The 25,054-nt window shown below is 59.7% G+C and overlaps 1 protein-coding gene across 2 annotated transcripts; it reads right to left on the reverse strand.

The window, feature by feature from the left end:
- Positions 1-1,492: 1,492 nt before the first annotated feature.
- Positions 1,493-24,719, reverse strand: SMTNL2 (smoothelin like 2). Of its 2 annotated transcripts, XM_060291196.2 has the most exons (9): positions 23,419-24,719; positions 22,054-22,096; positions 13,692-13,782; positions 12,936-13,172; positions 12,191-12,266; positions 11,093-11,272; positions 9,502-9,619; positions 9,045-9,196; positions 1,493-2,452 (listed from the first exon to the last, which is right to left on the reverse strand). In XM_060291196.2, exons 1-9 carry the CDS (start codon positions 23,490-23,492, stop codon positions 2,326-2,328), a joined length of 1,098 nt encoding a protein of 365 aa, XP_060147179.1. In that variant the 5' UTR covers positions 23,493-24,719; the 3' UTR covers positions 1,493-2,325. The 2 variants fall into 2 exon arrangements, with proteins under 2 accessions (XP_060147179.1, XP_030717559.1); XM_030861699.2 differs by lacking the exons at positions 22,054-22,096; positions 23,419-24,719 and adding an exon at positions 21,022-21,469.
- Between the last annotated feature and the right edge of the window lie 335 nt (positions 24,720-25,054).

A 25,054-nucleotide genomic window follows, 5' to 3' on the forward strand; every position in this document is an offset into this window, starting at 1 on the left:
GAAGCTAAAGCCCATCTTGGCTCTGGAGAAACATTCCCTTCAGGGAAAAACGCACAAGCCAATCTGGTCACTTAATAAGTTTTAACAAAATCCAGGTGAAGGGATCTGGGAAAGCAGAAGAATCTTATGGAACACAAGCAGCTCTGAGAAATCATTCCTCTCGGGAGGTGTCGTGGGGATGGGAAATAAACATGTGAGACCATCTGTACCATGGTAGAAGGCGACTCGACGTCCAATTGCACAAATGGGAACCTTCCGTGCAAGACTGATCTAAAACGATGGCTTCCAAATGTCTTGAGACTGGGCGGCTTGCTCGCGTTCCGCCCACCCCCCTACTTGCCCCACACCTTGGAACCCTCAGGCTTTGTCTTGGAGATAATCAAGTTTCAAACCCCTTAAAGCTTATGAGCCCTCATTTGCCCCTCCCCCCCAAACCACAGACGAGAACATTACAGGACCTACGTTAAAGATATCTAGCCTGGATTACTCTGAATGTGAGACATGAGGGACACCACGCCTCAATTTAAGAGAAACTGTTCATTACGCCAGCAGGATCTGCTCTATTTTATGTGCAGAGGTGCAAGACCACGTGTGCAATTCAGGAGCGCTCCGCTTAACATGTGCAAGGACTCAGGAATGTATAGGCGTGCTTTTTACAGAGCCCCTGTGTGCTTGGACTGGCTTTAGGTTTGAAACCCTAAACTTCAGTAAGAAAAAAAAACCAGGTGCAGTGTCTTTGCTAATAATAGGGCTCACCTTCCCAAGCCTCCACGAGACAAGAGCTGGAAAGGGAGTGGTTCCCACTGTGGAAGAATCCAAAGGATGGGACAAGGCTGCAGCCCGAACAAACAAATCTGCTGAGACTACCAATCACCCACTTGGCAAGCTCTGCCGTGGTCCTCCCGACACCCCCAGAGCTCTGTCCCCCAACACAAGGGACCACAGGTGACTCTGAGAAGGCACAGATGCTGGTGGTTAGAACCCACTGCATGAGCTGAAGACATATATTAACTCCTTAAAGGGAAGTCCTCCAAGTTCATGGCTAAAATCCAACCCGATTAGAAAATGCTTCTTGAATAAGAATAAGCTAATGGCTGCGGCTTTATAGAATCTAAAGATGTTCTACTAAAACCCTAACCGCTTTTTTTGTACCACCGAACAGCTGTGAAAATAAACCAGTGCCCCTCGATGGGCTCCCCCACGTGCGGGACCACCCCACTGCTGATCACAGATCTGTCAGTCAACTTCCAGGGGACAGAACTGCAAGGGGGGACTTTCTGTCCGTGCTCCTTCCAGGACACGGAGACGGGTGACTGACAGGCAAATGCAAGAAGAGCAAATGTGATTTTGAACTTTCTGAGTGGTGATGTTGGCACAGAAACAGTTAAGTGGGGGGGGGGGGCGGGATGTAAGCAGATTTTCATTTGAAATGGATGAGAAATCTCTTATTCCCAGGCACCCCATCTCCCAAACAGAAATAACAAATCCCAAGTGAAGTGCGACACATCTTTTTATGTACAAACGGTCAGTGGTACAGATGGAGTTACTTTTTATAAATATCTGCAGCGAATCCCTTAAAAGAAGCTGTGACTAAAAACCACCTCGCAGCACCAAACGCCCGTCCTTCCCTAAAAGTGTTAACTTCCCGAGGGCCTATTCTCAGCCAAACACGTGCGGAGCCCTCCTGGGAAGGACAGGACCACTTTGGGACCCGGCGAGAGCCCTCCCATTTCCCCAGAGAGCCGAGGTGACTTGCAGGTCAGCTGCTGCCCAGGACCTGGGAGTGATTAAACAGTTTCTTCCCAAGACTTCAGTCTTCTTTGTCAAGCTGCTGATTAAGCGTCTCTATATTTCCTGGCAGTGGCCCAGAGCGCGGGAGGAAAGGAACCTACAATAGTGTGAGGAAGTAGAAAACTCTGGGTGTTTGGATTAAAAAACACTTGGTAGTCAATGCAACCCTGTAAAGCCAATGGATCCAGTTCAGCAGAGGGAACACTGATTCAGGCTTCCAGAATCTACAGACAAGCATTATTATTATTATTATTTTTAAGGAAGGTAATTATTTAGCACCAATTTCTCTCTCTCTGGGAATACTTCCTTTTCCTTGGAGCCCCTGGCTGTGATCAGTGCAGTCAGTGCACGCAGCTCAGCGGTACTTTCCCATCAGGAACGCAGCCGGGCAGGTTGGGGAGCGCGGTTACGAGGCACAGAACAAACAGCTCTCTCACACCAGAATGCAACTCTGCTCGGGGGGGCATCCTGACTCCGGGACACAGGCGGCCCCACCGACTCCTTCGGGGCTTGGCTCTCCAGCCCCGAGGGGCTTCACTCAAAGCGACGCAGGTGGTTGTACAGAGACTGGACGTAAGTGAAGACGCACATGGGGTCTGGCTTGCGGCCCATCACCATCATATCCTCCACCTCAATGAGGCGCTCACAGTTGGCCAGATTCCTGAAACACAGAAGCCGCATCAGAACGCCGGCCCCAGCCATCAGCCCCAGAACAGAGCTTGGCCCAGAGCTGGAGGCTCCCAAGTGCTCTCCAACTGTGAATTCACATCACCCCAGAAGAGCCTTTGCGGTTACTTTCTCTAATGCAGTGTTTCCCAGACTCCCACATCCAGGAACCGCCCTTACGACTCGTGTTTTTACATAACTAGACTTACTTTAAAATTTCAGTGAAATTCAGCTTCACTTTAAGGTTTCACTAAATTAAGTTCTGCTAAAAAATTCAATTTTATTAATTTAGACAAACTTATATTAATCGAAAAGGTTAGTTTCATTAATAAAAATTTAGCTCCAAAATTAAATTTCACTAAAAAAATTCAATGTGTATCAGCAGGATATGGAGAATCAGCACGGGCTATAAATGTAAAATGAATAAAGTAAAAAATAAATTCACCCATATGCTTCCTAAAACAGTGTCTTTGGGCTTCCCTGGTGGCACAGTGGTTGAGGGTCCGCCTGCCGATGCAGGGGACACCGGTTCGTGCCCCGAACATGTGGGAAGATCCCACATGTCGTGGAGCGGCTGGGCCCGTGAGCCATGGCCGCTGAGCCTGCGCGTCCGGAGCCTGTGCTCCGCAACGGGAGAGGCCACAACAGTGAGAGGCACGCGTACAAACAACAGTGTCTTTCACCTTTTTTTTTTAACCATAACCCATAGTTAGAGGTGTTTCATCGTGATTCATTCAGCACGCGCATACATTTATGTGGAAATAAAGTTTCACAAAGATACTGACCTTTTCTACTACTCATATTTTCTCTAGATTTCGTCTTTATTTCTCTCCCCACCTCCTTTTTTTGTTTTTCTGTTTGGTTTATTTTAATGCTGGTCGTGAGCCACTAAATTGATTTTATTATCTACTCAAGGGTCACAACAACTCAAAGTTTTAAAAGTTGCTTCAAATCATCTTGTGAGCCTCCCCTCAACCTCGCCCTGGGCCCGCCTCATGCTCTGGGAAATACTGGTTTAACTTCTGGCCCACTGGTGTAGATAGATGCGTGTGGAAACTGGGCCTTTCACTGGGCTGCAAAAAAAGCTCTTCCCTCTGCCGTTCCCAGCTGGGAGGGGGACTGAAGGTACCGGCTTCAAGGTCTCATGGAGGTGGGAAGACGAGCATCCACCTGGGAGGTAACAGCAGGGACCCTAGCCAAGCCCAGCAAAGCCCCGCCCTGTGCCGAGCCAGACGCGTCATCAGGCCGAACCCAAAAGGCCCAAAGCAACTGCAGTCGGTCCAATCAGCTTCAACAGCTGTGTGCACTCTTGTGGTTCCAGGGTCTCCGGTCTTTTTGCCCCCATATCCATAAGTCCATGAGTGACACTGTTCACATCCCAGCTGTATCCTTCCTAGTGATATGATTTGAGGACGACACTTAACTTCTCAGGGCCTCAGTTTCCCCGACTGGATAATAGCCACTTCACGGGGAGGTGGGAGGATCCATGAGCTCATCACACAACCAGCAGGAACGGTGTCTGGCTCGTCAGAAGAGCTCAGTAAACGTTAGGAATGGTCACTGTTGCTGTCTGTATTATCATGGTTCGCTCCAAGCAGCAGAGTGGGTCATCCGGGAAGAGAGGCCTGAACTGGAACTCTAAAGAGCTGGGTTCAGATCCCGACTCTGCCCACAGCTTCACCCTTCCGTGCCATCTCCTCGGTGGAAAGTCAGCCCCCGACCTCCGCTCGCTCCCCCTCCCGGTGGGCTTGTTCTTGTTGGGAGGTGGTGCCTTGTACCCCAAGCACTTTCTACCAGTCCCTGCCGGCTCCTGGGCCTGCGTGCTCCAAAGACAAGCACTGTAATCTCAGCACGGGGCCCATCCTGTGGTGCTGGCCTGACGCTGGGCCTCCTGTCAGAAACCGAAAGCCAGGGCGAAACGGAGACGCCGGTCCTGGATCCCGTCGGCGGGCTCCCCTCGGTTTGGAGCGGGCAGCTTGCAAGGGAAGCCGAGGGCTTCGTGGGGTGGCGAGTGGCTCTGGCCCGATAAGTGGGCACCCTGGCTGCCCAGGATGGGCCGGGGCGGGGCTCGGTGTCAGGGGAGTGGACGCCGTGATGAGGATATGCACGCAGAGGTGCTTTGTTGATAGTCAAGGACTGAAAATCTGAGTTCCTGGGGAGGCCGTGGACCTGAGTTCACCTCCTTGAGCTATCAGGTGGCGTCTGATGCCCTTCTCCATACCTGCAGCGCAGGGAGAGCTCCTCCTACCCTCCCAGGGCTGCAGACGGAGAATGCCAGGTGTGTGCCCAGGTACCACCACTGACAGCAGTGGCCTGAGTACTCAGTCCCCCAGGAAACGTGGGCACCGTTAGAACCCTAAACCTCAGCCTTGGACGAGAACTGAAATCCCACCCTCCAAACACCCCCCTCAGAGGCACCAGCCACCTGGTGAAGGCCCTGCCTCGGCCATGCTCCCCTCCAGGTTCAGGGAAGGGGCCCTGATTTCCTCCAAGCACCGTTCCGATCCCTCTGCGGGTGGCCCTGGCCAGGAGGAAGTTTTCCCTCACGTTTCTTACGCGGTTTTGCCTCTTGGTACTTTCTACCTATTGGCCTCACAAGGCTATTCTCAGTCTAATTGCTTTTCCCCCCACAAAAGAGCCCTTCACGTGTTGGAAGAGAATCTTAATATCTGTGTCTTTCCCTGAAACTAACCATGTCTGGTTCCTTCGCTGTGCCCCCAGTGGGTACCTGGGGGCCCTCCTCTGAGCGGGTTCTGGTTTCTCTCTAGGATTGCTGGCACGTCCCAAGTGTTGTCCAACTTGGGCTGGCCCCCCTTCTTCATTCTAGAGGCTGCACTGACCCTCCCACTAATGACATCCCTGCCCCTGCCCAGGGTGGCAGTCAGGACGGGCGCTAAGGCCTGACCCTGGTATCACCCTCTACCCCGCAGACAGGAAGCTATGGGCAAGGTGCTGGCTTCCCCAGAAACCAGGGGACTGAGCCCCTAACCATCTGGTCCCCACCCCACCCCAACCAGCCGTGACAGTAATGATAAGATTTCTAGAAGCTGTGGACACAACTCCTGAGACAGGATGTGAGTAAAGGAAAATGATGATGAACACTGACTTTTATAAAAACATTTCAGTCTCAAAATATTAGAGGCCCCAACTGCCTTTTAAATGAAAACAAAACTGCTTTTGTGAAAACACAAACTTGTTTTAAATAGTTCAACCAGCATGGAATCATCATCCAAAGAAGAAAGTACAGGTCATTTCAAATGTCGCTGCACAGCAAGAACCAGAGCTATCGTTTGCCTACTACCAATTTTAGGTGAATTAGCCCCACCTTGTTTGGGGTTAAAAAAGGGTCAGAGGATTTTCTCCTACTACTATCCTATTGTGATCTTCGTCACTCCAGGGCTAGCCTGTCAGGCAGGCAGGTGGAGGAGGTGCCTGAGGGGTTATTTTTATTTGTCTAAGCCTTCTCTAAATGCAGCCTGGGATGCCAGGGCTCGGACTACAGCCTCCTATCTGGTTTTAGAGACACATGGGCACTACAAATAGCCTGGAAGCTCCCTCAGCTGGGCTGTAACCTGAGAGTAGGACACATTCCCCGCAGGGCAAGCGGGCTCCTCAGCTACACTGGCCGGCCTGGGCCTACACCGCACCCTCCATCTCGGCGGAGAACCACCCGCCACAGGAGCTGGTCCTCCCGCTCTCCAAGCCCCGAACGCCTGTCGGACGAGGGGAGCTCACTGTGTTGTCGACACCGCATCACTCACACAGATTAGGCCCCGGGGAATCTTGGGGGAGGTAAATTATCAGGGGGAGGGGCATCACAAACCCCTCTTACTCCCCAGGTTCTAGATGCGTCTCTGTGCTTTGAAGGCCCCTTGCTCGCCGAAGGGTCTGGAAGCTTCTCCTTCCTGATGTGCAGGGGCCCTGTCCACGGCTGCTTTTCCTTTCCAAAGGCCATGTCTTCATCAGAGCCCAGGCTCCCGTCACCCTACACCGCCCACCGCAAACTGCCTTTCTGCTGCCTGCGTGGCCCTTGACGGCTTTCCCCCAGCCCCGTGTGTCTGCTTGGCTTTTGCTGGCAAAACTAAGGAGTAGGCTGTTAAGACACTGGTAGCCAGTATCCTCGAGTAGGTGTCCCTGTGCCTTCTTTCCAGCTGTTCTAACCAGCTTATTGTCCAAGAAACTAGGCGAGCCCAGCTGCCATCCTCCCAGGAGGCCTCGGGCAGGCAGGCCCACCCTCCCAGCCCTGTCCCCCATGTACCTGTGAGCTGAGTTCCCGGATGACTCAGGAGGGGAGGCACCTTCCTCCCCCTCAGGCCGGCTGTGGGCGCCCCTCCCTGCCCTCTCTCGAGTCAGCAGATAAGCCAGAACTCATCTCAGGGGCCCAAAGCCCATCCTCCCCTCCCCTCCCCTCCCCTCCCCTCCCCTCCCCAGCTAGCCGGAGCCGGCTCAGGCGGCAGGAAGGCGGGGCCCCGTTTTTACCACGTCCTTTGCTCTGGGTGGGAGGGAGGTACAGCCTGAAGCAGGCTCCCACGCCCCAACCCCAATGTGGGAGTAGAAGAAACATCTGGTCGGAGCCTGGAGGCTCTCTGAGCTCACACCTCGTGCTGGGAAAGCACAGCCACGGAGCTCTGGCTCCGGCCGCCAAGGCAGGTTACGTTCCCTGCGAGCTGGGGTGCAGGGCCACCATCCTGGGGCCCGGGCACCCCTCTCCCTGCCACAGCCCAGCTTGGTCCAGGGCTGAGGGTGACCGAGGCGGCCGGGGCTTGAGCGGGCACCGCCAGGCCCACTGGACTCGATGGAGAAAAACTGTCAGACAAGCGTGGCCTCACCCAGCGGTGGCGGGGGTGGGGGGGGTCTTGGGTGCCCACATCGGAGCCCGGGCCCTGTACACTCTGACCATCTGCTTTTCCACAGTCACCCTTTCTGGGCTTCCAGGCAGCTGGGGACGCGCCCCCTCCTCAGCATCGAGCCGTTACACTTGGCGCTACTTCAGCACCGTCTGGATTCGGTTGTGTAACGCGCTCTGCCCAAAGCTGTTTCCGCAATTAGGACGACAGCTAATCCTAAACAGCCGGGGAAGAGACGGCTCCCAAAGCATACAAGGAGTTCTTACGACCCCACGGGGGCGAGAGGCCACGCAGGTCACCCGAGACAACACAGCAGGGGCCACGCCGGCACGCCAGCAAGTCAGGGTCTCCGTTCTGCCCCTAGAGCGAGACCCGCAGCCCCGGGCACGGGGCTGTAACCTGTGAGCTCCAACTCCTTCCCCGGCCGGGCTTGGGGCCAGGTGTGGGGCGGAACAGACTCGGGGTGGGAGGGGTGGGCAGGCCAGGCTTCAGGGAGGGCTCTTCCAGCTCCACCAGCACGTGAGAGCACCTCCCGGACGTGGGCACCGGGGTCGCGGACAAGACACGAGGGGGGTCAGGCACACACGGGTGGCCAGAGGCTCACTCCACCAGGCACAAAGGTGGGCGGCCAGGAGAGAATGAAAAATGTTCCCTCCAGGAAACTCAGCTCTGGGGAGGTCCTCCTGCCCTCTGACCTTCCTCCCCCTAACTCCACAAAGCCCAGCAACAGGCAGCCCTCAACACCCTCATCTCTGCCCCGTGCCTGCCCTGGACCGGGGGCACGGACTCGACGGACCGCAGCAATAGCTCCCCTGCCCTCTGCCTTCCGTGTCCAGCCCACGTGAGGCCCTGGCATGAGGGCAGGAGGTGGGGGAGGGCAGAGGGTTTACTCCCTCAGCTCCCTTCCTGCCGGGTCACTGTGAGCTGGTCGCACCCGCTGCCCCAAAGTACAGCTCCTATCAGCCAGCCCTCTCCGCACAGCTGTTCTCCCCAGCCCGAGGGTACCCCACGGCGCCTGGCTCATCGCTCACTCCTGCCCACACGTTTGCAAGGAAGCCCTTTGTTAAACCCTCCTGCCTACTCGGTTTGAAGGCACCTTCACCAGAGCACTCTTTGACACTCCCCTGAGGCACGGGGGGTAGCCCTCAGCCTATGACCAAATGCCAAGCTCCCCGAGCACCTCCTGAACCCAGAATCACCCCTCACCCAATCTTCTCCCTATGAGCAGGTCTTAAGAAGGTAGGCAATTTCCTATCAAAAGCTTTTACGGCATTTAGGTAAGCAAAGTGTACCTACTGGAGAAGTCTGAAATGTCCCCCAGGCAGATATTCAGTTTCCTGCTGCTCAGCTGCTGGGCTCTCCCAAGCAACCGTCTCTCTCACCAGCCTGGAGAGGACAGGCTCAGTGCTCCGGCGGACCCTGTCCCACTGCCCCTTGCACCTTGTCTGTGGCTGGCCTGGTAGACCGCACACCAGAGGCCGGGTACCAGCCAAGAGGGCGGGTGCACGAGAAGAGGAGAGAGCCTGGCTCTACTACTGAGTGCCGGGGGGCCCGGGGAAAATCCCCCCTTCCCGGCCATAGTCTCTCCATCTGTACGGGAGGCGACAGACTGGGTGGCCTCAAGGCTCTCAGGTCTGCGGACAGCTGCCCCCGTCCTGCCGGCCCCTGTGCTGGACGCGGGGCAGAACTCGGGCTTGGGGACTGGGAGGGGCTGGCAGCCAGGGGACCCGCCATACTTACTCGGCCATGGTGAAGGCCAGCTCGAAGTTCTGCCGCCGCTGCGCGGGGCTCAGGGCATTGTAGTCGAAGGCATCGGGGAAGAAGGAGTGCACCAGGGCGCAGAAGGCCATCCCGTCGCTCCAGCTGGAGGAGAAGTTCTGCAGGTCCACGTGCTGCGAGGCCAACGCAGGGAGGTAAGGGGGAGCACAGCGCCGGCCTCAGCTCCTCCACCTGATTCGACCCCACAAGCAGGTCCTCCCAGCCCCTCCCCAGGCCCACCATCCCCCCAGCTCAGCAACAAGCCGTGCCTGCTGGACTCCACCTGCAGCGGCTGGGGACCGATCGGGAGGGTACAGATTCTCCAGCTCCTACCCCTCCGCCCCAGACTGGGGCTCCCGTCCCGGCCAGGGGAACACGAGCGGGGGGATGGCGCCCACTCCCGCCTCTGCCGGGGTCCCGGCGGCCGGGCCGGGCTCACCTGGTAGCCGAGCGTCTTGTTGCGGCACCACTCGAGCAGGATCTGCTTGATGCTGCTGGCGCTGGCCACGCCGAAGCTCTGCGAGCGCTTCAGCTTCGCCCGGGTCTCGCCCTTCCCCCTGCAGAGAGAGGCCAGGCCTGCTGGGGGGCTGGGGTCTCGCCCTTCCCCCTGCAGAGAGAGGGCAGGCCTGCTGGGGGGCTGGGGGCTGCCCTTCCCCCTGCAGAGAGAGGGCACGCCTGCTGGGGGGCTGGGGGCTGCCCTTCCCCCTGCAGAGAGAGGGCAGGCCTGCTGGGGGGCTGGGGTCTCGCCCTTCCCCCTGCAGAGAGAGGCCAGGCCTGCTGGGGGGCTGGGAGGCTGCCCTTCCCCCTGCAGAGAGAGGGCAGGCCTGCTGGGGGGCTGGGGTCTCACCCTTCCCCCTGCAGAGAGAGGGCAGGCCTGCTGGGGGGCTGGGGTCTCGCCCTTCCCCCTGCAGAGAGAGGGCAGGCCTGCTGGGGGGCTGGGGTCTCGCCCTTCCCCCTGCAGAGAGAGGGCAGGCCTGCTGGGGGGCTGGGGTCTCGCCCTTCCCCCTGCAGAGAGAGGGCAGGCCTGCTGGGGGGCTGGGGGGCTGCCCCTCGGCTGCCATCTACTCCGAGAACGTGCCGCACCTGCTCACCCAGGTAGCAGGCAACCCTCCCAGCCCTACACCCACGTCCAGGCATGAGCCCCCCATCCCAGGGCACAGCCTCCCTTGATGGAGTCTGGCCCAACCAGATCCCTTCCAGCCTCCAGGTCCCCTGTTTACTTCCCACATGGGCAATCCTGGGGCAGAGGACCTGAGGCCACACGGCCCGTGCCGCTCTGGAGCGGCACTCCCCGCTTCCTTTCATCCCACCCCTCCTCTGAGCCTCCCTCTGGGGCCGCCCTCTTTCCTAGCCTGGAGCAACGGTTTCTTCCTCTGGGTCCCGAGGACACTCCTTAATGGCCAAGAACAGGTTGTCTGGGTCAGCGGGACACTTCCTGGGTGTCCCTTCTGACTCACTAGAGTCAGAGCCTTGGGAGCGGGACTGGGGGTGGTCATCATCAAATATGCCTGGGCCGCACCCCACAAGCGACAGGCATCGACGCCCCCGCGGACAGGAGCGCTGGAAAAATGTGTGCAGAGGTAGGTCCCATCTGGGAGCGGGGGTGGGGCGTGATAGGGGGCTGGTCTCGCTGTCACCTCCAGCTACTGCTGGGCATCCCAGTGACTGCCCTCTGGCCTCTCCAGTCACGCCCTGAAACCAACTTCTCCAGTTGGGTGAGGAATGTGGGTGTGAGGGCAGCTGGGGCCCCTCCAGGACCGGGGGAAGGGGGCCTAGGCTCTCCCCAGGCCTTGCCTGGCCCCCTGCCCGCTCCTCTCCTCCCCACAGCTGGGGCCACCTATCCCTCAGCCTGCTCCGTAGCTGGCCCTGACCTTGTGTCTTGCCCAAGAGGTCACATCTTGGGGAACTGCCCCCTGGGGAACAGGACAGGGCCGGCTTTGCACGCTGTGCCTGCCTGACCCTGGTCTGGGCCCAGGCCTACTCTGGGGGCCCAGACTGGTCTGGGGGGCGGGGGGTGAGAGCATCCGTACTTGCCAGCTGTATCCTGCTCCCATTTCTCAAACAACGCCTTCCGGGCCTGCGCCCCCGAGGTGCGGGGCAGCGTCTGCGACCTCACCAGCTCCCGGCGACGCTCCCCCTGCCGATGGGCCTGGGTCGTGGCTGGCGGCTGCGGGGATGGGAGAGACTCGGGTGGCGTCACCAGAGGTGGGCTGAGGAGAGAACCACGGAGTCAGGAACACAGACCCGCCCATCACTAGCTCACCTGGGCCCCGGGCCCCCCACCCCACTGAGTGTAGAATGAGGCAGCAACCAGGCTACAGGCAGGGAGGAAGCACCACTTGCTCTAGTCCCCAACCGGTTCTGCAGCTTTTCCAAACTGAGCTGCTGTCCGAGGCAGGCCTGGCCGGCAGCGGGCCCCTCTCTGAGCATCGTCACCCCTCGCAGGTGTCCGTGCCTGGGCTGAGCGGGGTGGGGGTGGGGGCATCCTCCTCGCGGGAGGTGTACGCAGAACCGGCCTCACCAGGACCAGGCCCCCTCCTCACCACCACGAAAAAGACCCCCTTTGTTTCTCCCCTGCAACAGTTTTCCAGAAAGCCACAATTCTCCTTTTATTACTGAAAGGGGGGACAAAAGCCAAGCCAGCCTCTATCCCCAGCTCCGATCACAATCCGGTGGGCCTGGGGGAGCATGGGGACAACCACAGGCCAGGAGGCAGCAGACCTGCCCCAGCCTAGAGACGTCCTCAGCCGCGGGCGGAAAGCAGGATGGGTGGAGAGGAAAGTGGGAGATCGCCCCACGCTCCATCCTCCTGTGGGGACTGAGACACCCCCTCCAATCTTTGCACAGACTTCCTTTCAAGGGTCCTAAGAGAAACCAGCCCGAGGCCCTATATATATATATATTCTCCAAACAAAACCCTCCACCTAGCCCCGCGGCCTCATGTCCTCTGCTCAAACCCCACCCATTGACGCTGCTCTCCCTTGGAACCAAGCCCAGGAGGGTGCCTCATCCTGGGTCAGCATGGGAGCTCCCTGCAGGGGCCCGGGCAGCCCGAGTTCAAGGCAAAGTCCAGACGCTGCCTGGGGAGGGCTGACCTCCCCCCACCGGGGACTGGGGCCCCGACTCACCTGCCGTTGTTCCTGCTGGCCGTCACTGCCCCGTAGCCAGAGCTGGATAAAGACCGTGGGAGAGAAGAATTCTTCTCTTCGGGACAAAGCAAGGGAGAGAAGTAACAAACCCTGGCCTCTCAGAGGGTCACCACTGCCAGCCTCCCTTCCTCTGACCTGGCCCTGTGCCGTTTACCCAGCGTCACTCAGGGCAGGGGCAGGACCCCTGGGCTAAGCTGGGCCTGCCTCGGCCAACAGTTGAGGAGAAAGGATGCTGGGAACATACAGCAATGACATAAAAGAGGCCTTTTAAAGTGTCCCCCGCCCCCAGCCCCGCTTTTGAGAGCACAGAGCCCAGGGCCTCTTGTGCTACGTATCCAGCAAACACTTTGTTCCCGAGCCCTCATTCTGGAAACCCACACAGCCCAACCCCAGGACACACCACTGAGGCCTGACCCCAGGCCCAAGACAGGCCCCGGGGACCACGCCAAAGTGTGCAGGGTAAGAGGCCACCTTCTAACCACAGCCTCGACCTGCAGTAAAAGCCACAGTCGCCTCCCGTGGGGGACGAGGCCACTTTACAGCATCTCTGGGGGGAGGAGCCGGGAAAGATGAGCCCCATTTGATGGAGCAGATGAGCTAGGGAAGGGGGTCACAGTGACAGCAGAGGGGGGCTGGGGCTTGCCCAGGTTTCCTGAGTCTCTTGCCAACTGCCCCCAGCCCCTGCCCTCCCTCCCAGTTTGAGGCCATGCCCTCCTGCTCCTACCAGTGGGACTGGGAGTCCAGGGTGTGGTGGCCTCGCTGGGGCTGAGGCCCCCCAGGACGGCGGCAGACGTGGGCGAGAGAGCTGCGGCTGACGTCTCCCCAGAGAACCTCTCGGAGACTCGCGTGATAGCCGTGACTGGCTGGTGAGGCAGCCGCAAGGAGAGGCTCGCAGGGCGAGGCTTGGGGGGTTCTGGTGCCGGGACAGTTTGGGTGGTCTCAGGGGGTCCATCACCTGGACCTGGAACATGGGACCAGCAGGGTTGGGGGTGTCAGTCGTGGCATCCACAGGGGCCTCAGACCCTCCCAGGAGGACTCCAGTCTCTGTGAACCTTCCTCCCACCTCCTCCAGGAAGGCCTCCCTGACCACTCCAGCCTCCCTGACCTCCCCCTGCTGCGGACGTCTCGCTGCTCCAACCAGAGCTGGCGTCTGCTCCAACTTTCCCTCATAAACAGTTCAATAAATAGTCGCCTATCAGTCCACTTTCTACCCTGTTCAGTGCTTGGATAATTCCTCAGCCCCTGCTTGCATTCCTCCAGAAACAGGGAAGCTCACCACCTTCTGAGATCTCTCATTTTCTTCTGTGTTTACACAGTTCTACTTCACACTGAATGAGGCTGCTCTCCTGGCAGCCTCCCCACCTGCTGGGGTTTAGGCTCAAGTCCTCCATCCCTGACAAGGGGTGGCCTGGCCCAGAGGCATGGCCAAGGCCCTGACCCCAAAGCTACCCAGCCCGCTCTCCTCTGCCGTCAGCCCTACCTGCCCCAGGCTGGTGCCCGTTCTCGACGATGCACGAGTCTGAGGTCCTTCTCATCTCCGACTCTCCGGCCTCGTCATGGTGATCCATGCTCTACAGAGAGACAAACACCACCGAGGCCTAGTCAGCCGGGGCCAGCTGCCCGCACCCCCTGTGACCCCCCTGGTTCTGACAGGGCAAACAACAGTCAATTTTGAGAGAGACAGCCCCAGGAAGGTACAGTGATGGGCCAAGGTCACACAGGACTCAGTCTCACAAGTTGAGCCCCCAGGATCCTGGAGGCAAACACCTCCACGGGGCTCATCCCAGGCCCCCAAAATGCTAGGGACAAATGTCAAGACTGGGAGTTCTGAAAGCGTGTGCAAGGCGCCCTACCCCTTCCCCCAGGCTGGACCAGATGCCTGGGGTCCGGAGAGCCTGGCCCTTGCTCGTCCCGGGGGCTGCCTGTGTGGGAGCAGCCCAAACCCAGCGACATAAGGTCCTTCCGGGCCAACAATGGGCCCAGGAGCCCTCACGCTGCAGGGTCACAAGATTTGCCTGGATGTCCAGAGCACAGAGGCCTGATTGGCTCCATGGGGCCCCTCCATCTCCTCTGGGCTACAGCAGTGGGGGGTGTCATGCAGAGAGAGAGCCAAGACCAAGAGCCAGCAGGCAACCTGGCATCCTGGCTGTGCCGCCAGCCACCAGGTGACCCAGGTCAGGTCGTGCCCCCTCTGGGTCGGTTTCCCTGTTGGAGATGAGGGAGTAGGTTATGCAAAACCTTGCCAAGCGTCAGGTCCTTTTTCTGGGCATGCCACTTAGACCAACTTGCTTCTGTCCCCCCAGGAAGATGCCACCACACCCATTTTACAGATGGGACCTGAGGGCTGAGAGAGGGATGTGTGCAGTCCAGGTTACACAGTGAGAAACAGCTGAGATGTGTGGCCAGGAGGGATGTTGTCCTCAACCTTGGCTCTGCCCTGGTCACAGTGAGGAAGGCTGGAGGGCTCAGAGCATCTGTGAGGCTGGTAGGGTCTGCCCTGCAAGAGGAGAACACAGGCAGACCCCGATCCGGGGCTCTACTAAGAGCCCACGATGAGTGGCTTGAGAGGTGGCCGTACCTCTCCTTAGACAACTCCAGACTACCTAGCCCCCTTGTCTACCAGGTTCCCAGAATGACAAAGGCCCATCCTTGGCCCCCGACGGCTCAGCTATCACTGCAACCAGTGCAAGAGGTGTTCACCCCGCCATGGGGGGGGATCAGTCTGGTGGGGGAGCCAGGGCTGTGAGCAGATGATATCAAGCCAGCATGAGGGTGTGTGCCTAAGACAGACTTCATCCAGCCCCGTGGGCCAGGAAGGGCCTCCCAGAGGCAGGGGTAGCTGAGAGCCAGTCTAGAGTAAGCTAGGTGGGACCAGGAGTGGAAGCGACCAGTATCTGCCAAAGCAGATAGACAACAAGGCACAAAGCATTCTGATCTGGTGGCTGGAGAAGCACCATGCAGCCCAAGGTGCCAGCCTGGAGAACGTGGACTTGACTCCTTGGACAAGAAGGAACTGAAGGTTGTCAGCTGTGTTTTAGGACCATCCTTCAGAAGCCAGTGACATAGTGCCATGGAAGGGGTCGACCAGATGGCCAGTCACCTCACTAGTCCCACATGGGGACCTGGGGAGGAGAGATGGGGCAGTGAAAAAGGACTCAAAGGCTTGGGGAGAGTAAGTGGATATGGAGGGATGGGGGAGTCACACCTCTTTCAAGCCTGGGCTTTGGGCCCAGCTGACTTGACTATGGCGGTGGGGGGGGATCGGTGGGAAAATAAGAACTTCAGTTTGGGACATGGTGAGTGTAAGGTGTCCTTGGGGCATCAGGGGGTTGAGGTCAGGAGGCAGCTGGATATTTGAGTCTGAAGTTTAAGAGGAAGGATGGACAAATGATGGAGAAACAGGCGTCTCACATCTGGAGCACAGCAGAGGAAGAGCAGGCTCGGGGCCGATGGGGCCTGCGATGGGCACCACACCTGGGGGCAGAAGAGGTACCTGCAGAAGAGAATAAGAAGCAGCGGCCAGAGGGGGGAGGAAGAAAACCAGAAGAACGTGGAGAAAGGCAGGTGGAAGTGTGTCGAGAAGGCTGGCGTGTCAGCGGCTCCAAAGGTAGCCTCAGGTCAAGAAAAAGAAGGTCAAGACGAGATCTAAAAAGGTCCTTTGGGTTTAGCAAAAAAAAGAGGTTCTTGGTGACAGTTCAGGAGCTGAATCAGAGGTGGGGGTGGGTGCAGGAGACAGCCTCAGGGAGAGATGGAGACACGGAACCTGCAGCCATGAGGGGCGGGGGGAGGGGCTCTGGACGAGGTAGAACAATGTTTATAGGCTGCGAGAAAGGCTCCAGCCGGGTGATGGGACCCTCTGTGCAGTGGGGACCCTGGGGAAGTGGGAGAGGACAGGACTCGAGCCTGGGGCGAGCCTGGGCTTGGAGGGGAGGTGACTCCTCCAACTTCCAATTCAGGAGGATGGAGCGGGACAGGTCGGCCCCACTCGTGGGAACACTGGAGAAGAGGGGGCAACTCCTGACACCTCAGAGTGGAGAGGGCACCCCTAGAGCCTAACCTGAAGCCAGCTCGGCAGAGGGAGGAGAAACAGCCAGTCCATCCTGAACCCAGCCCCCACCCGTCACCAGGGCGCTCAGCTCTGGGGGCTTCACGTCCTGCCCGCCCACTCTACTCTGGTCCAACAGGTTCCGCAGGTCTAGGTGGAGGTCTGGAGGGCCCGGCCACTGGTGAAACCATTTTCCCAGGAATGTGGGTCTCTCTGGGCAGCCCCCCCCTCCGCCGCAGACGCCTAGCCCCCGCACATTGCAGGCCCCGTACCCACCCCATGATGCCCCAGGGGGACCAGACGCCACAATCAGGCAGGAAGAAGGTCCTGGACCAGCTGGATTCCTGCCAAGGGGTCTCCAGCAAAGCAGGAGGGAAAGGGGATGGGACTGACTCACGCCGGCAGGCCGGACTCCCCTCACTACGCCATCCCCGAGACTGGGACCCACTGCTCGTTCAACCCATCCAGAGATCCCCCTCCAGCCCCTCATAGGAGCCTGGTGGGTGGGGGTCATCCCTAACCTCACCCCGTGACCAAAGGCAGCGGCAGAGTCAAGGTTTGGGTCTCCTACCCCAACCCAGGGCTCTATCCACAAAGTGCTCATGCTTTCCAGGAGCACGAAAGACAACTCAAGACAAATTTGTGAGGCCGGGCCCTGGAGGGGGAGGGGAGGGGGAGAGCGGGGTAAGTGCTCCAGCAGGATCTGAGTCCCTGAGCCCACCCACAGGGCCCCCAGCATGCATGCTCCCCCAGTGGTCTTCCTTTGGTGGGGGCAGCCTGATTCAGCCACAGGGAAGGGAAGGGGGTGGGTTCTGTGTGCTGGGGTCAGAGTAGAAGTCACTGGAGAGCCCTGGGGATGAGACGGGTCCTGGGGAGCTGGCTCTCGCACTCCCAAGATCTGGGCTTTGTTTGAAGAAGGGGGAGGCTGCCTGTGAGGAAGCCCAGGCCTGGGAATGTTCGGGGGAGAGGCGGGGGGTGCTGAGTCTTATTTCAGGGACCCTCTCCCTGGGGAAGTGTTTAAACACTGTTGTGAGGCCAGGAATAATAGTTCAGGCACTCTTGGGGCTGCCTGACCCCACGTGGGCTCATGCGCCTGGGCAGGGGAGCACGTCTGCGTGCCTAGCACAGCCCACAAGCCGCCAGAACCCCCATCCTGAGCCCCTAACACGGCTGCTCCGTCCTCCTCTCTCACACCACAGTTTTAAAGACTCAATTCAAACTTCTACCCAAAGCATTTAACTCTCTTATCACACAGTGTGTCTGGGAAAGGAAGGCAGATAAGGCAAGTCTGGTTTCTTTCACGCTGGACCTCGATGCTGCTCCTGGCTGTCTCACGTGGGGACCCGGTGGCTCCAGCTCAGCTGAGGACATTTCCAGGGACCAACCCTGGCACAGCCTCCTGGGCCAGGCCTGGCCTCAGGCTACCCTCCACTAGCCGGACCACAGCCGTGGCTCCGTGGACACTCTTACGAACCGATCGGGTTGATGTCACTGTTATAACTACGCAGCCCACTCGGCACAGGGGCCAAACAGGGATGGGCCAGTCCCCCTTGGATGCAAGGAGACTGAGGTCCAGCTGGGAGATGTCCCTAAGGCCTCACAGCAAAAGTGCCCAAAGCAGCTCCTATTTGCTGCAGGGTCTCAGGCTTCCTACAGGAAGTCCTCCTGATTATTCCCACCCTACTGCCCTGCCCTCTCCCTCCTCCCAGAGCCTCCCTGGCTACTCACTACCTAGCAAGGTCAGGGTTTGTGCACTCAGAATTGGATTACTAGATCAACCCTGCATTGAGTTCAGGGCATAAGTATATGCTGAATATGACCCACCTCCCACCCCTGCAGTCCCTGGTTTGAAACCACAGGAAGCAAAAGGGTCTCAACCAAGGGTCTCTACATTTCATTGTCTGTTACAGAGGGGCAGTGGAACACCGGCCTCCGCACTGCCTGACGACTGCCACCACTGGCTCTCGTGCGCGGATGAGACCCTCCTACCCAGACCACCCTGCACCCCTCCGACCCCCGGCAACACACACGTGGGAATATGGGAGTAGGAGAGGCCAGACAGCCCTGGCGCCCAGCTGACACTTTCCAGTCTCACCCTGGAGCCCCGATTCCTTGTTCACGACCAAGTGTCCGCTCACAAGCTGCCAGTAACAGCCCATGAACAAGCACGTGTGGATGACTCTGCACAGCACCCTCCCTGCCAGAAACTGGCTCGGAGCCCGGGTGGGCGAGAGAGAGGTGGGCTGCAAGAGAAGTGGGGAGCAGCGCCTCTGGTAGGGCAGGGAGAAGCTGCCTCGGGCCCAGGGAGCCTCTGATCCCACTGGAGGCCTCGACCATCCTCTACCCGCAGCGCTCAACTCTGCTGGCTGTTCCACCTCCCTTCGCTTTTTTTTTTTTTTTTTTTTTTTGCGGTACACGGGCCTCTCACTGTTGTGGCCTCTCCCGTTGCAAGAGAACAGGTTCCGGACGCGCAGGCTCAGCAGCCATGGCTCACGGGCCCAGCCGCTCCGCGGCATGTGGGATCCTCCCGGACCGGGGCACGAACCCGTGTCCCCTGCATCAGCAGGCAGACTCTCAACCACTGCGCCACCAGGGAAGCCCCTTTCAGGCTTTTTTGAAGTCCAGAACCTACTCCTCAACTGTGTCTCCATCCTCATCCCTCAACGAGGGGCAGCATCCCTGCTGACCCCCAACCTCTTCTTCCAGAAGGACTTCCCTCTCTCCATGTCTAAGAATGGGCTTTCCAGGGCCTCCCAGCCCCCTGGCAGCTCCCTGGACTCTGCCCAGGGCTCTGGCCTCACCCTCTCCTTCTGCATGGCTGCCCTGAAGACCTCACCCATTCTAGGGCTTCAACCACCAGTTCTGCCCCGATGTCCCCCTGACCTCCGGCCTCGACCGGATCTGTGACTCCGCCTGCTCTGGGACACCTTCGCCTGGATGTCCCACAGCCTCACACCCTCAGCACAACCCAAATGGAACCCAGCATCTCCACCAGATGTGTGACTCAGGAGTCCCCCAGCAGGGCTCCCCAAGCTCTGGCTGTCCTCTCCTTGGCCCACCACATTTAAGTTATCCTGTCTCCAGCCACCCTCCAACCTGCCATCCATCCATGAGGGACCTTGCTGGATACAAGGAGGACCCTGTCCCTCCCCTGCCCGGTGCCCCGCGCCCACCAGCTCCATGGCCAAGAGGACTAGCCCGCCCCACGTGACTAATTCCCCACTGAGAAAACTTAGATGACTGGAGAGATTCCTCTCACATATTTGCGTGAATTCATGTACCTATTTACATGACTCTGAAAGCATTTTTCGAAAACTTGGACAGCTGCTTCCACGAGCAGACAAGTAGCAAATGTGTGTTAAAATAAAATCTCAGAAGCAGCCGATGACAGTTTATTAGGTACGTGTGAGCTCACAGTGGTGATCTTATACCATGGCCAAACAGTGGTCATGCTTATAGGACAGAATTAAGTGTATCCATTTCTAGCCACTTCACACGGAGCACCGGGACACCCAGGAGCTCTGCCACCAGCATGTTTAAGAACCTCTCACCCCAGCCCCCCAAGGCAGAGCCCAACTCCCCGGCCCAGCATCCAGGGGCCTCCACAACTCCTCCCTCTGCTCTCATACCCACCAGGCTCCTCTCCAGCCGGTGAGTCCTTCCAGCCTCTCTGAGGCGGCAGGCACAGCCCCACACACCGCCCCCTGCACGAGCAGCAGCAGGTCCTTGGCCTCCAGCACAAAACCAGCCTGAGACACCCACCGGGACGGGACAATCGTGTTTGGAGCAGAACATCTGCTCTGGCTGCCCGCGATGTCGGTACTGCTCAGTCTGGGGCCATCGCCCACCCTGGCTGGGACCTCCAGGGGCAGGGGCTAATCTGATCCCCCTCCTCCTGGCCCCTGGAGGTGCAGCCCAACCCACACAAGAGATCTGAAGGTGTGATGGATTGAACCAAGGAGGGACTGCAGGTGCACACTACCCAGACCCTGGCACCCCAGCCCCGGAGCACACGCCTGGCAGGGTGGGAAATCCCACCTAAGGGCCACTGCACACACCACGGGAACCTTCTTACCCGCCGCTCCAGGAGGCCCCAGGCTCAGGGGAGAGACCTCCGCCCCACACCCACGCCGTGTGGGCCTCTGGCCGGTCATTGACCCCGGAAATCTAGACTGCTCACGACTGGTTCCCCCTGGCCCCCACCGCCACCCCGTCTCTCCCTTCAAGGTAAGGATTTACCCCCTGCGAGTTCCCAAACGCCGCTGCCCCGGCTGCGCCCCAGCAGACGGCGTCCTCCTGCCCCCAACACACACCCGGGCTTGAGTTCTCAATCTGGGTTAATCAATAACCTGAACCGTCAGGCCTCAGTGAAGCGGCATCGCAGGGGGCGCGTCAATGGAGGTGTGGGAGTGGGGGGTGGGGTGGGTTGCTGACCACCCCAACACGCCGGCCGGGCCCCGGGCGGTGTTAAACAGCGCCCAAGCCCTTAGTGCCACGGGACAGCAGAGAGAGAGGGACAGAACTCGGGGCGAACAGGGCCCGGCTGCAAAGAAGGGAGGGGGCCCAAGACAGGTGCAGCGGGTAGACTAAGCGAGTGCTTCGCAGGATGGTGGCCGGACCCCCACGACGGAGTCGCAGCGGCGGGTGGCAGGGCAGCGCCCAGTCCCGCAGGCGCACGCACTCGGGACCTATAGGCGCGGCGGGGGTCGCGGAGCCCTCCTCCCCTGGCGCACGCGCACAGGCGCCGGCGCTCCCCGAGGCTCACCTGGCCTCGGCCGGACAGCGAGAAGGTGGCGTGGCTGGCAAAGCGCGCGGCGCCCAGACGGGGCGCGCGGTCCGGGACGCCAGGCGCGGGCGGAGGGCTGGGCGTGCCGGGCGCGGGGGCCAGCCCGGTCGTCAAGCCCAGCGCCTCCACCTGGCGCGTCAAGCGCTCGAGCTGCGCCTGCAGCCGCTGGTTGTCGCGCTGCAGCTCGGTCACCGTGCGCGCCAGCGGTCCGGCCAGGTGCAGCGCCTCGGCCACGCGCTGCTCCACGCCGCGCTGCAGCCCCTGCATGTCCTCGTGCAGCGCGCGCACCGCGCCCTCCAGCGCCGCCTCGTAGCGGCCCAGCGCCTCGCGCACCGTGCGCGCCTCCTCGGCGTCGGGGGCCGGCTCCATGGCGGGGCAGAGCGCTTACGTGTGAGGGAGATCGGGCCTAGCCGGGCGAGCAGTCGACCTGCGCAGCTCCGGGCAGCAACTGGACGCCCGCAGCCGGGTTCGCCCGAGGGTTGGTGGGAGGGGCGGGCAGGGGGCGGGGCGGGCCCCCGCGAGCCGGGGGACTGGGCGCCGCGCGGGGGCGGGGCCGCGGGGGCGGGGCCAGGCGGCTCGGGGGGACAGCCCCTGTCCAGTCGACCCGAGGGATGCAGTGAAGTGGGGGAGGAGGGGTTCCCCGGTGGCGCCGGAGGAGAAGAGCTCACTCCGCCTCTCCTCTTCCGCGGTGCGGAGCTGCACAGGGAGTGCGGAGGCCGAGCCCCCCTTGACCCTGGAGGAGCGGCGTGCGGCCTGGGGGAGGGGCTGCGGGCCACCTGAAGAAGGCCTCGATCCCCAAGTGGACTTGACCTCGGAGACCGCGGACGTGGGTTATGCGTTCCATCGGGGCTCTCACTCGCAGGGCCCAGGTCCTACTGGGGGTAGGGACCCCCTCACTGCTCAGGGAGACCTGAGAGCCACAGCAGTAATTCCCAGAACCCCGACCCTCACCCTGTGCCCGTCACTGCCCACTCTGCGCCGTGCACACGGCCCTCACAAACACATACTCACCTGTGGGATCTTTGCCTGGAATTTCTTGCACCTGTTATAAGACCTAAGGGAGGAGACAGGTGGTGAGGTCCCTCCCTGACTCTGCAATTATGTGCTCTCCCCTCCCAGACCCACTCTGTGTAGCAAGATCTCTGCATCCTTATTGCTGGTGGTCATAGGGGCTCAGGGCTCACTGAGGGGCCCCTGCTAGGGGATCCATGAGTGACAGAGGTTAGAGACAGAGGAGAGAGCATGCTTAGGGCCCAATCTCCAAATCCTAGGATCGGCGACCTTGGAATTAATCACCCCCTCCCTCCATCAGAGCCTTGGTCCCTGGCCTCTATCCACAGGCCGGGGCTCCCACCTCGACTCCCTCTCAACACTCCTTTCATGCCTGAACCCAGATATTCCTCCCTTCCATACCCCCCATCCCCCAACCATCCCAAGAAAGGGAGGAGTGAAAACAGCTGTTGCTTCAGAATGATAGGATGATGGGCAAAGATGCTGTACGTTCCCAAATATATTGTAAAATTGATTTAAAATAAAAATGGGAACATCCCATCCTTCTTTGTGCAAAACAAATCTTTCCTGATTAGCCTTCTCCTTCCCAGGCATGGCCCACCTGGAGGAGGCCCGGTGGCTGGCAGGCACAGCCAGATGACTGGGGAACGAGAGGTCCGAAAGGCTTGTTCCCATCACACTAGGCTTCCAAAGATGTTTGCAGCCACAGACCTCCTGGACTGGCCTGCTCTGCCCCAAAGGAACTGGATCAGCCTAACAGATGCTGAACGCTGGTTCCCCCTTTCCCCCCTCCACCGTGGGGACAGGAAGGAACGCTGGGTTACCTAATCCAAGGAGCCTTCCAGCAATTATTTCATGAGAAAGTCAAGTGCCAAAAGGCGTTCATGTTGTGTGTGTGTGTGTGTGTTCCAAGTAGCTGTGTGGACAGGGTGAGCCAGATTGCTCCCTGCATTCTTTCTCGGGGTAGAATCTTTGATAGAGACTAGGAGAGAGGCTGCTGCTGCAGCTTCTGCCCCGAGTAACACTCAGAGCCCCTCCAGGTCTGAGCCCGGGAGCCTGGAGTTCAGAGACCCAGCTCTCAGGCAGAAAAGCCCAGCCTCTTCTTTTGCAGGACCTGAGGAAGGACCAGGTGGGGAAGTCTGGGAGGGGCTGGACAGCTTGGTCCCTGGCCCTACAGTGGATGTGCATCTGGGCCTGTGCCTGGACCGGCAGCATAGGTGAGGGTGGTGGTGGTGGGGGGCAGGGGTCCAGCCTTCTCTCCCAGCCTCCAGGAGAAGGAAGGCTGGCCAGGTCTCTAGAGTGGGACCCCTAATGGGTGATAGAATCTAGAGCCTGGCTGCCCAGGATCCATCCACACTCTCCCACCTCAGCTGGGTTATCTCCTGATCCACTGTGACAACATCTGGGTAGGGCTGCTCGGGGGCTGGGCAGGGCTCCATCTGCGGCTGCAGTAGGAACTCTGTCAAGGGCAGAGATGGGGCTCACGGTGGGTTCTGGGCAGACAGTACAAGAAGCAAACCATCTCCCTTGGCCCCTCTCCTGATGGGGCTCACGGTGGGTTCTGGGCAGACAGTACAAGAAGCAAACCATCTCCCTTGGCCCCTCTCCCTCGGCAGTAAGACCACTGAGTCAGTAACTGGAGATGAGCCTAGGAGAGGAGAGATGAACCAGGAGTGGGAGGAAGAGGGGCAGGGGGTCAGGGAGAGGAGAAGGGAGGGAGGAGGCGCCGATTCTGGGGCGGGGAGGGGGGCACTGAAGACCAGCGCCACCCAAGGGCTGGCTCCCTGCCAGTTCAGCTCAGAGGCTGATGCTCATCCCAGGCCCCAGGGGATCCTCTCTGCTGCCCCCTCAAGGCCCCTCCTCTCACCCTCCCCCGGCTCAGCTCCTGCCCAGTACCAGACCGGGGCGGCGGGGGGGAGGTAAGGGCTGATGGACCCAGCTGACCTCCCTCCACATTCACCAGCCCCGATGTCAGCAGGCTAGCAAGGACGACCTCCTGCCAAGTCCTGGGGTCTCTGGCACCTGCCCTTCCAGCTCCCCCTCCCCTGGTTCTGACCCGTCCACTGTCTGCTGGTCCCTTGATCTGCTCTGGTGCTGGGCTGGGGGCAGGATTCGGGACGAGCCTTCCTGTGTCCCCTGCCACTCACCTCCTGAAATCAAATCCCAGGCAAGCCTAAACCATGAAGCCAGGGACCTAAGTGGGGAAACTGAGGCCCCAGGAGGGCCAGGGACAGGCCCCAGGTCACACAGCAAGGGATGCAAAGACAGGACTGGAACCCAGGGCCCTGGCTCTACTCCCAGCACCCCTTGGAGGCAACAGTCCAATCCAGCCAAGTCTGGGCAGTGCCTCCTGTTCCCAGGTTGCCCAGAGGCTCCAATCCCCTGGAATGGCTCCTCGGAGCTCTCCAGAACCACCCTGATGGCCCTCTGGCAGGAGCCCCTGAGGACCATCCCTCCTGCCTCCCCTCCTGCCTCCTCCGCTTCTCCTCCCCGGTGACCTTCCTGAGTGATTGTGCTTTCATTCATCCCTTAACTGTGGTCCCCGGGGCTCTGAGCTGGGCCTGTCCCCCTTTCAGCCGCAGACCCTTTCTGGGTGGTGTCACCCCCCCACACACACCCATACTGATGACTTCCCCTCCTCCACCTCCAGTCCAGCCCCTCTCCATATACCCACCCGCCTCCAGCCCTCAGCCCTGAAGGTCCCATCCGCTCCCCAGACTCCTGACGTTCTGAGAACACACATAGGGCTTACGGGGAGGGGAAAGGACTTAAGAAGTGGGCTGGTGCAGTCCTCTGCCGCCCTGGGCCCACCTACCTGGGACCGCTCCTCACCCTCTGCACCCTGGTCCCCGTGCATGGGTGAGGTACGTACATACGCTTGCGTGCACGTGTCGGAGCTCATCCTCAGGGAGCAGGGTCTGTCTCTGCTGTGCATCCATTCCCACAACTGGGGAGGCAACTGGCTTTAGAAAGTACTCCATAAACACTGTGTGATTGAATG

The sequence above is a fragment of the Globicephala melas genome, chromosome 20, assembly GCF_963455315.2.
Source record: "Globicephala melas chromosome 20, mGloMel1.2, whole genome shotgun sequence".
In the NCBI taxonomy this organism is placed as follows: Eukaryota; Metazoa; Chordata; class Mammalia; order Artiodactyla; family Delphinidae; genus Globicephala; species Globicephala melas.

What these genes read in the sequence shown, in the direction of transcription:
- SMTNL2 (XM_030861699.2), bottom strand. Translation starts at nt 21,411, where the DNA reads ATGGAGCCGGCCCCCGACGCCGAGGAGGCGCGCACGGTGCGCGAGGCG. An exon ending in CGCTGTCCGGCCGAGGCCAG is followed by an intron (nt 13,783 to 21,021) that starts GTGAGCCTCGGG and finishes GTCTCTCTGTAG; the next exon opens with AGCATGGATCACCATGACGA. An exon ending in CGGGCACCAGCCTGGGGCAG is followed by an intron (nt 13,173 to 13,691) that starts GTAGGGCTGACG and finishes CCCATGTTCCAG; the next exon opens with GTCCAGGTGATGGACCCCCT.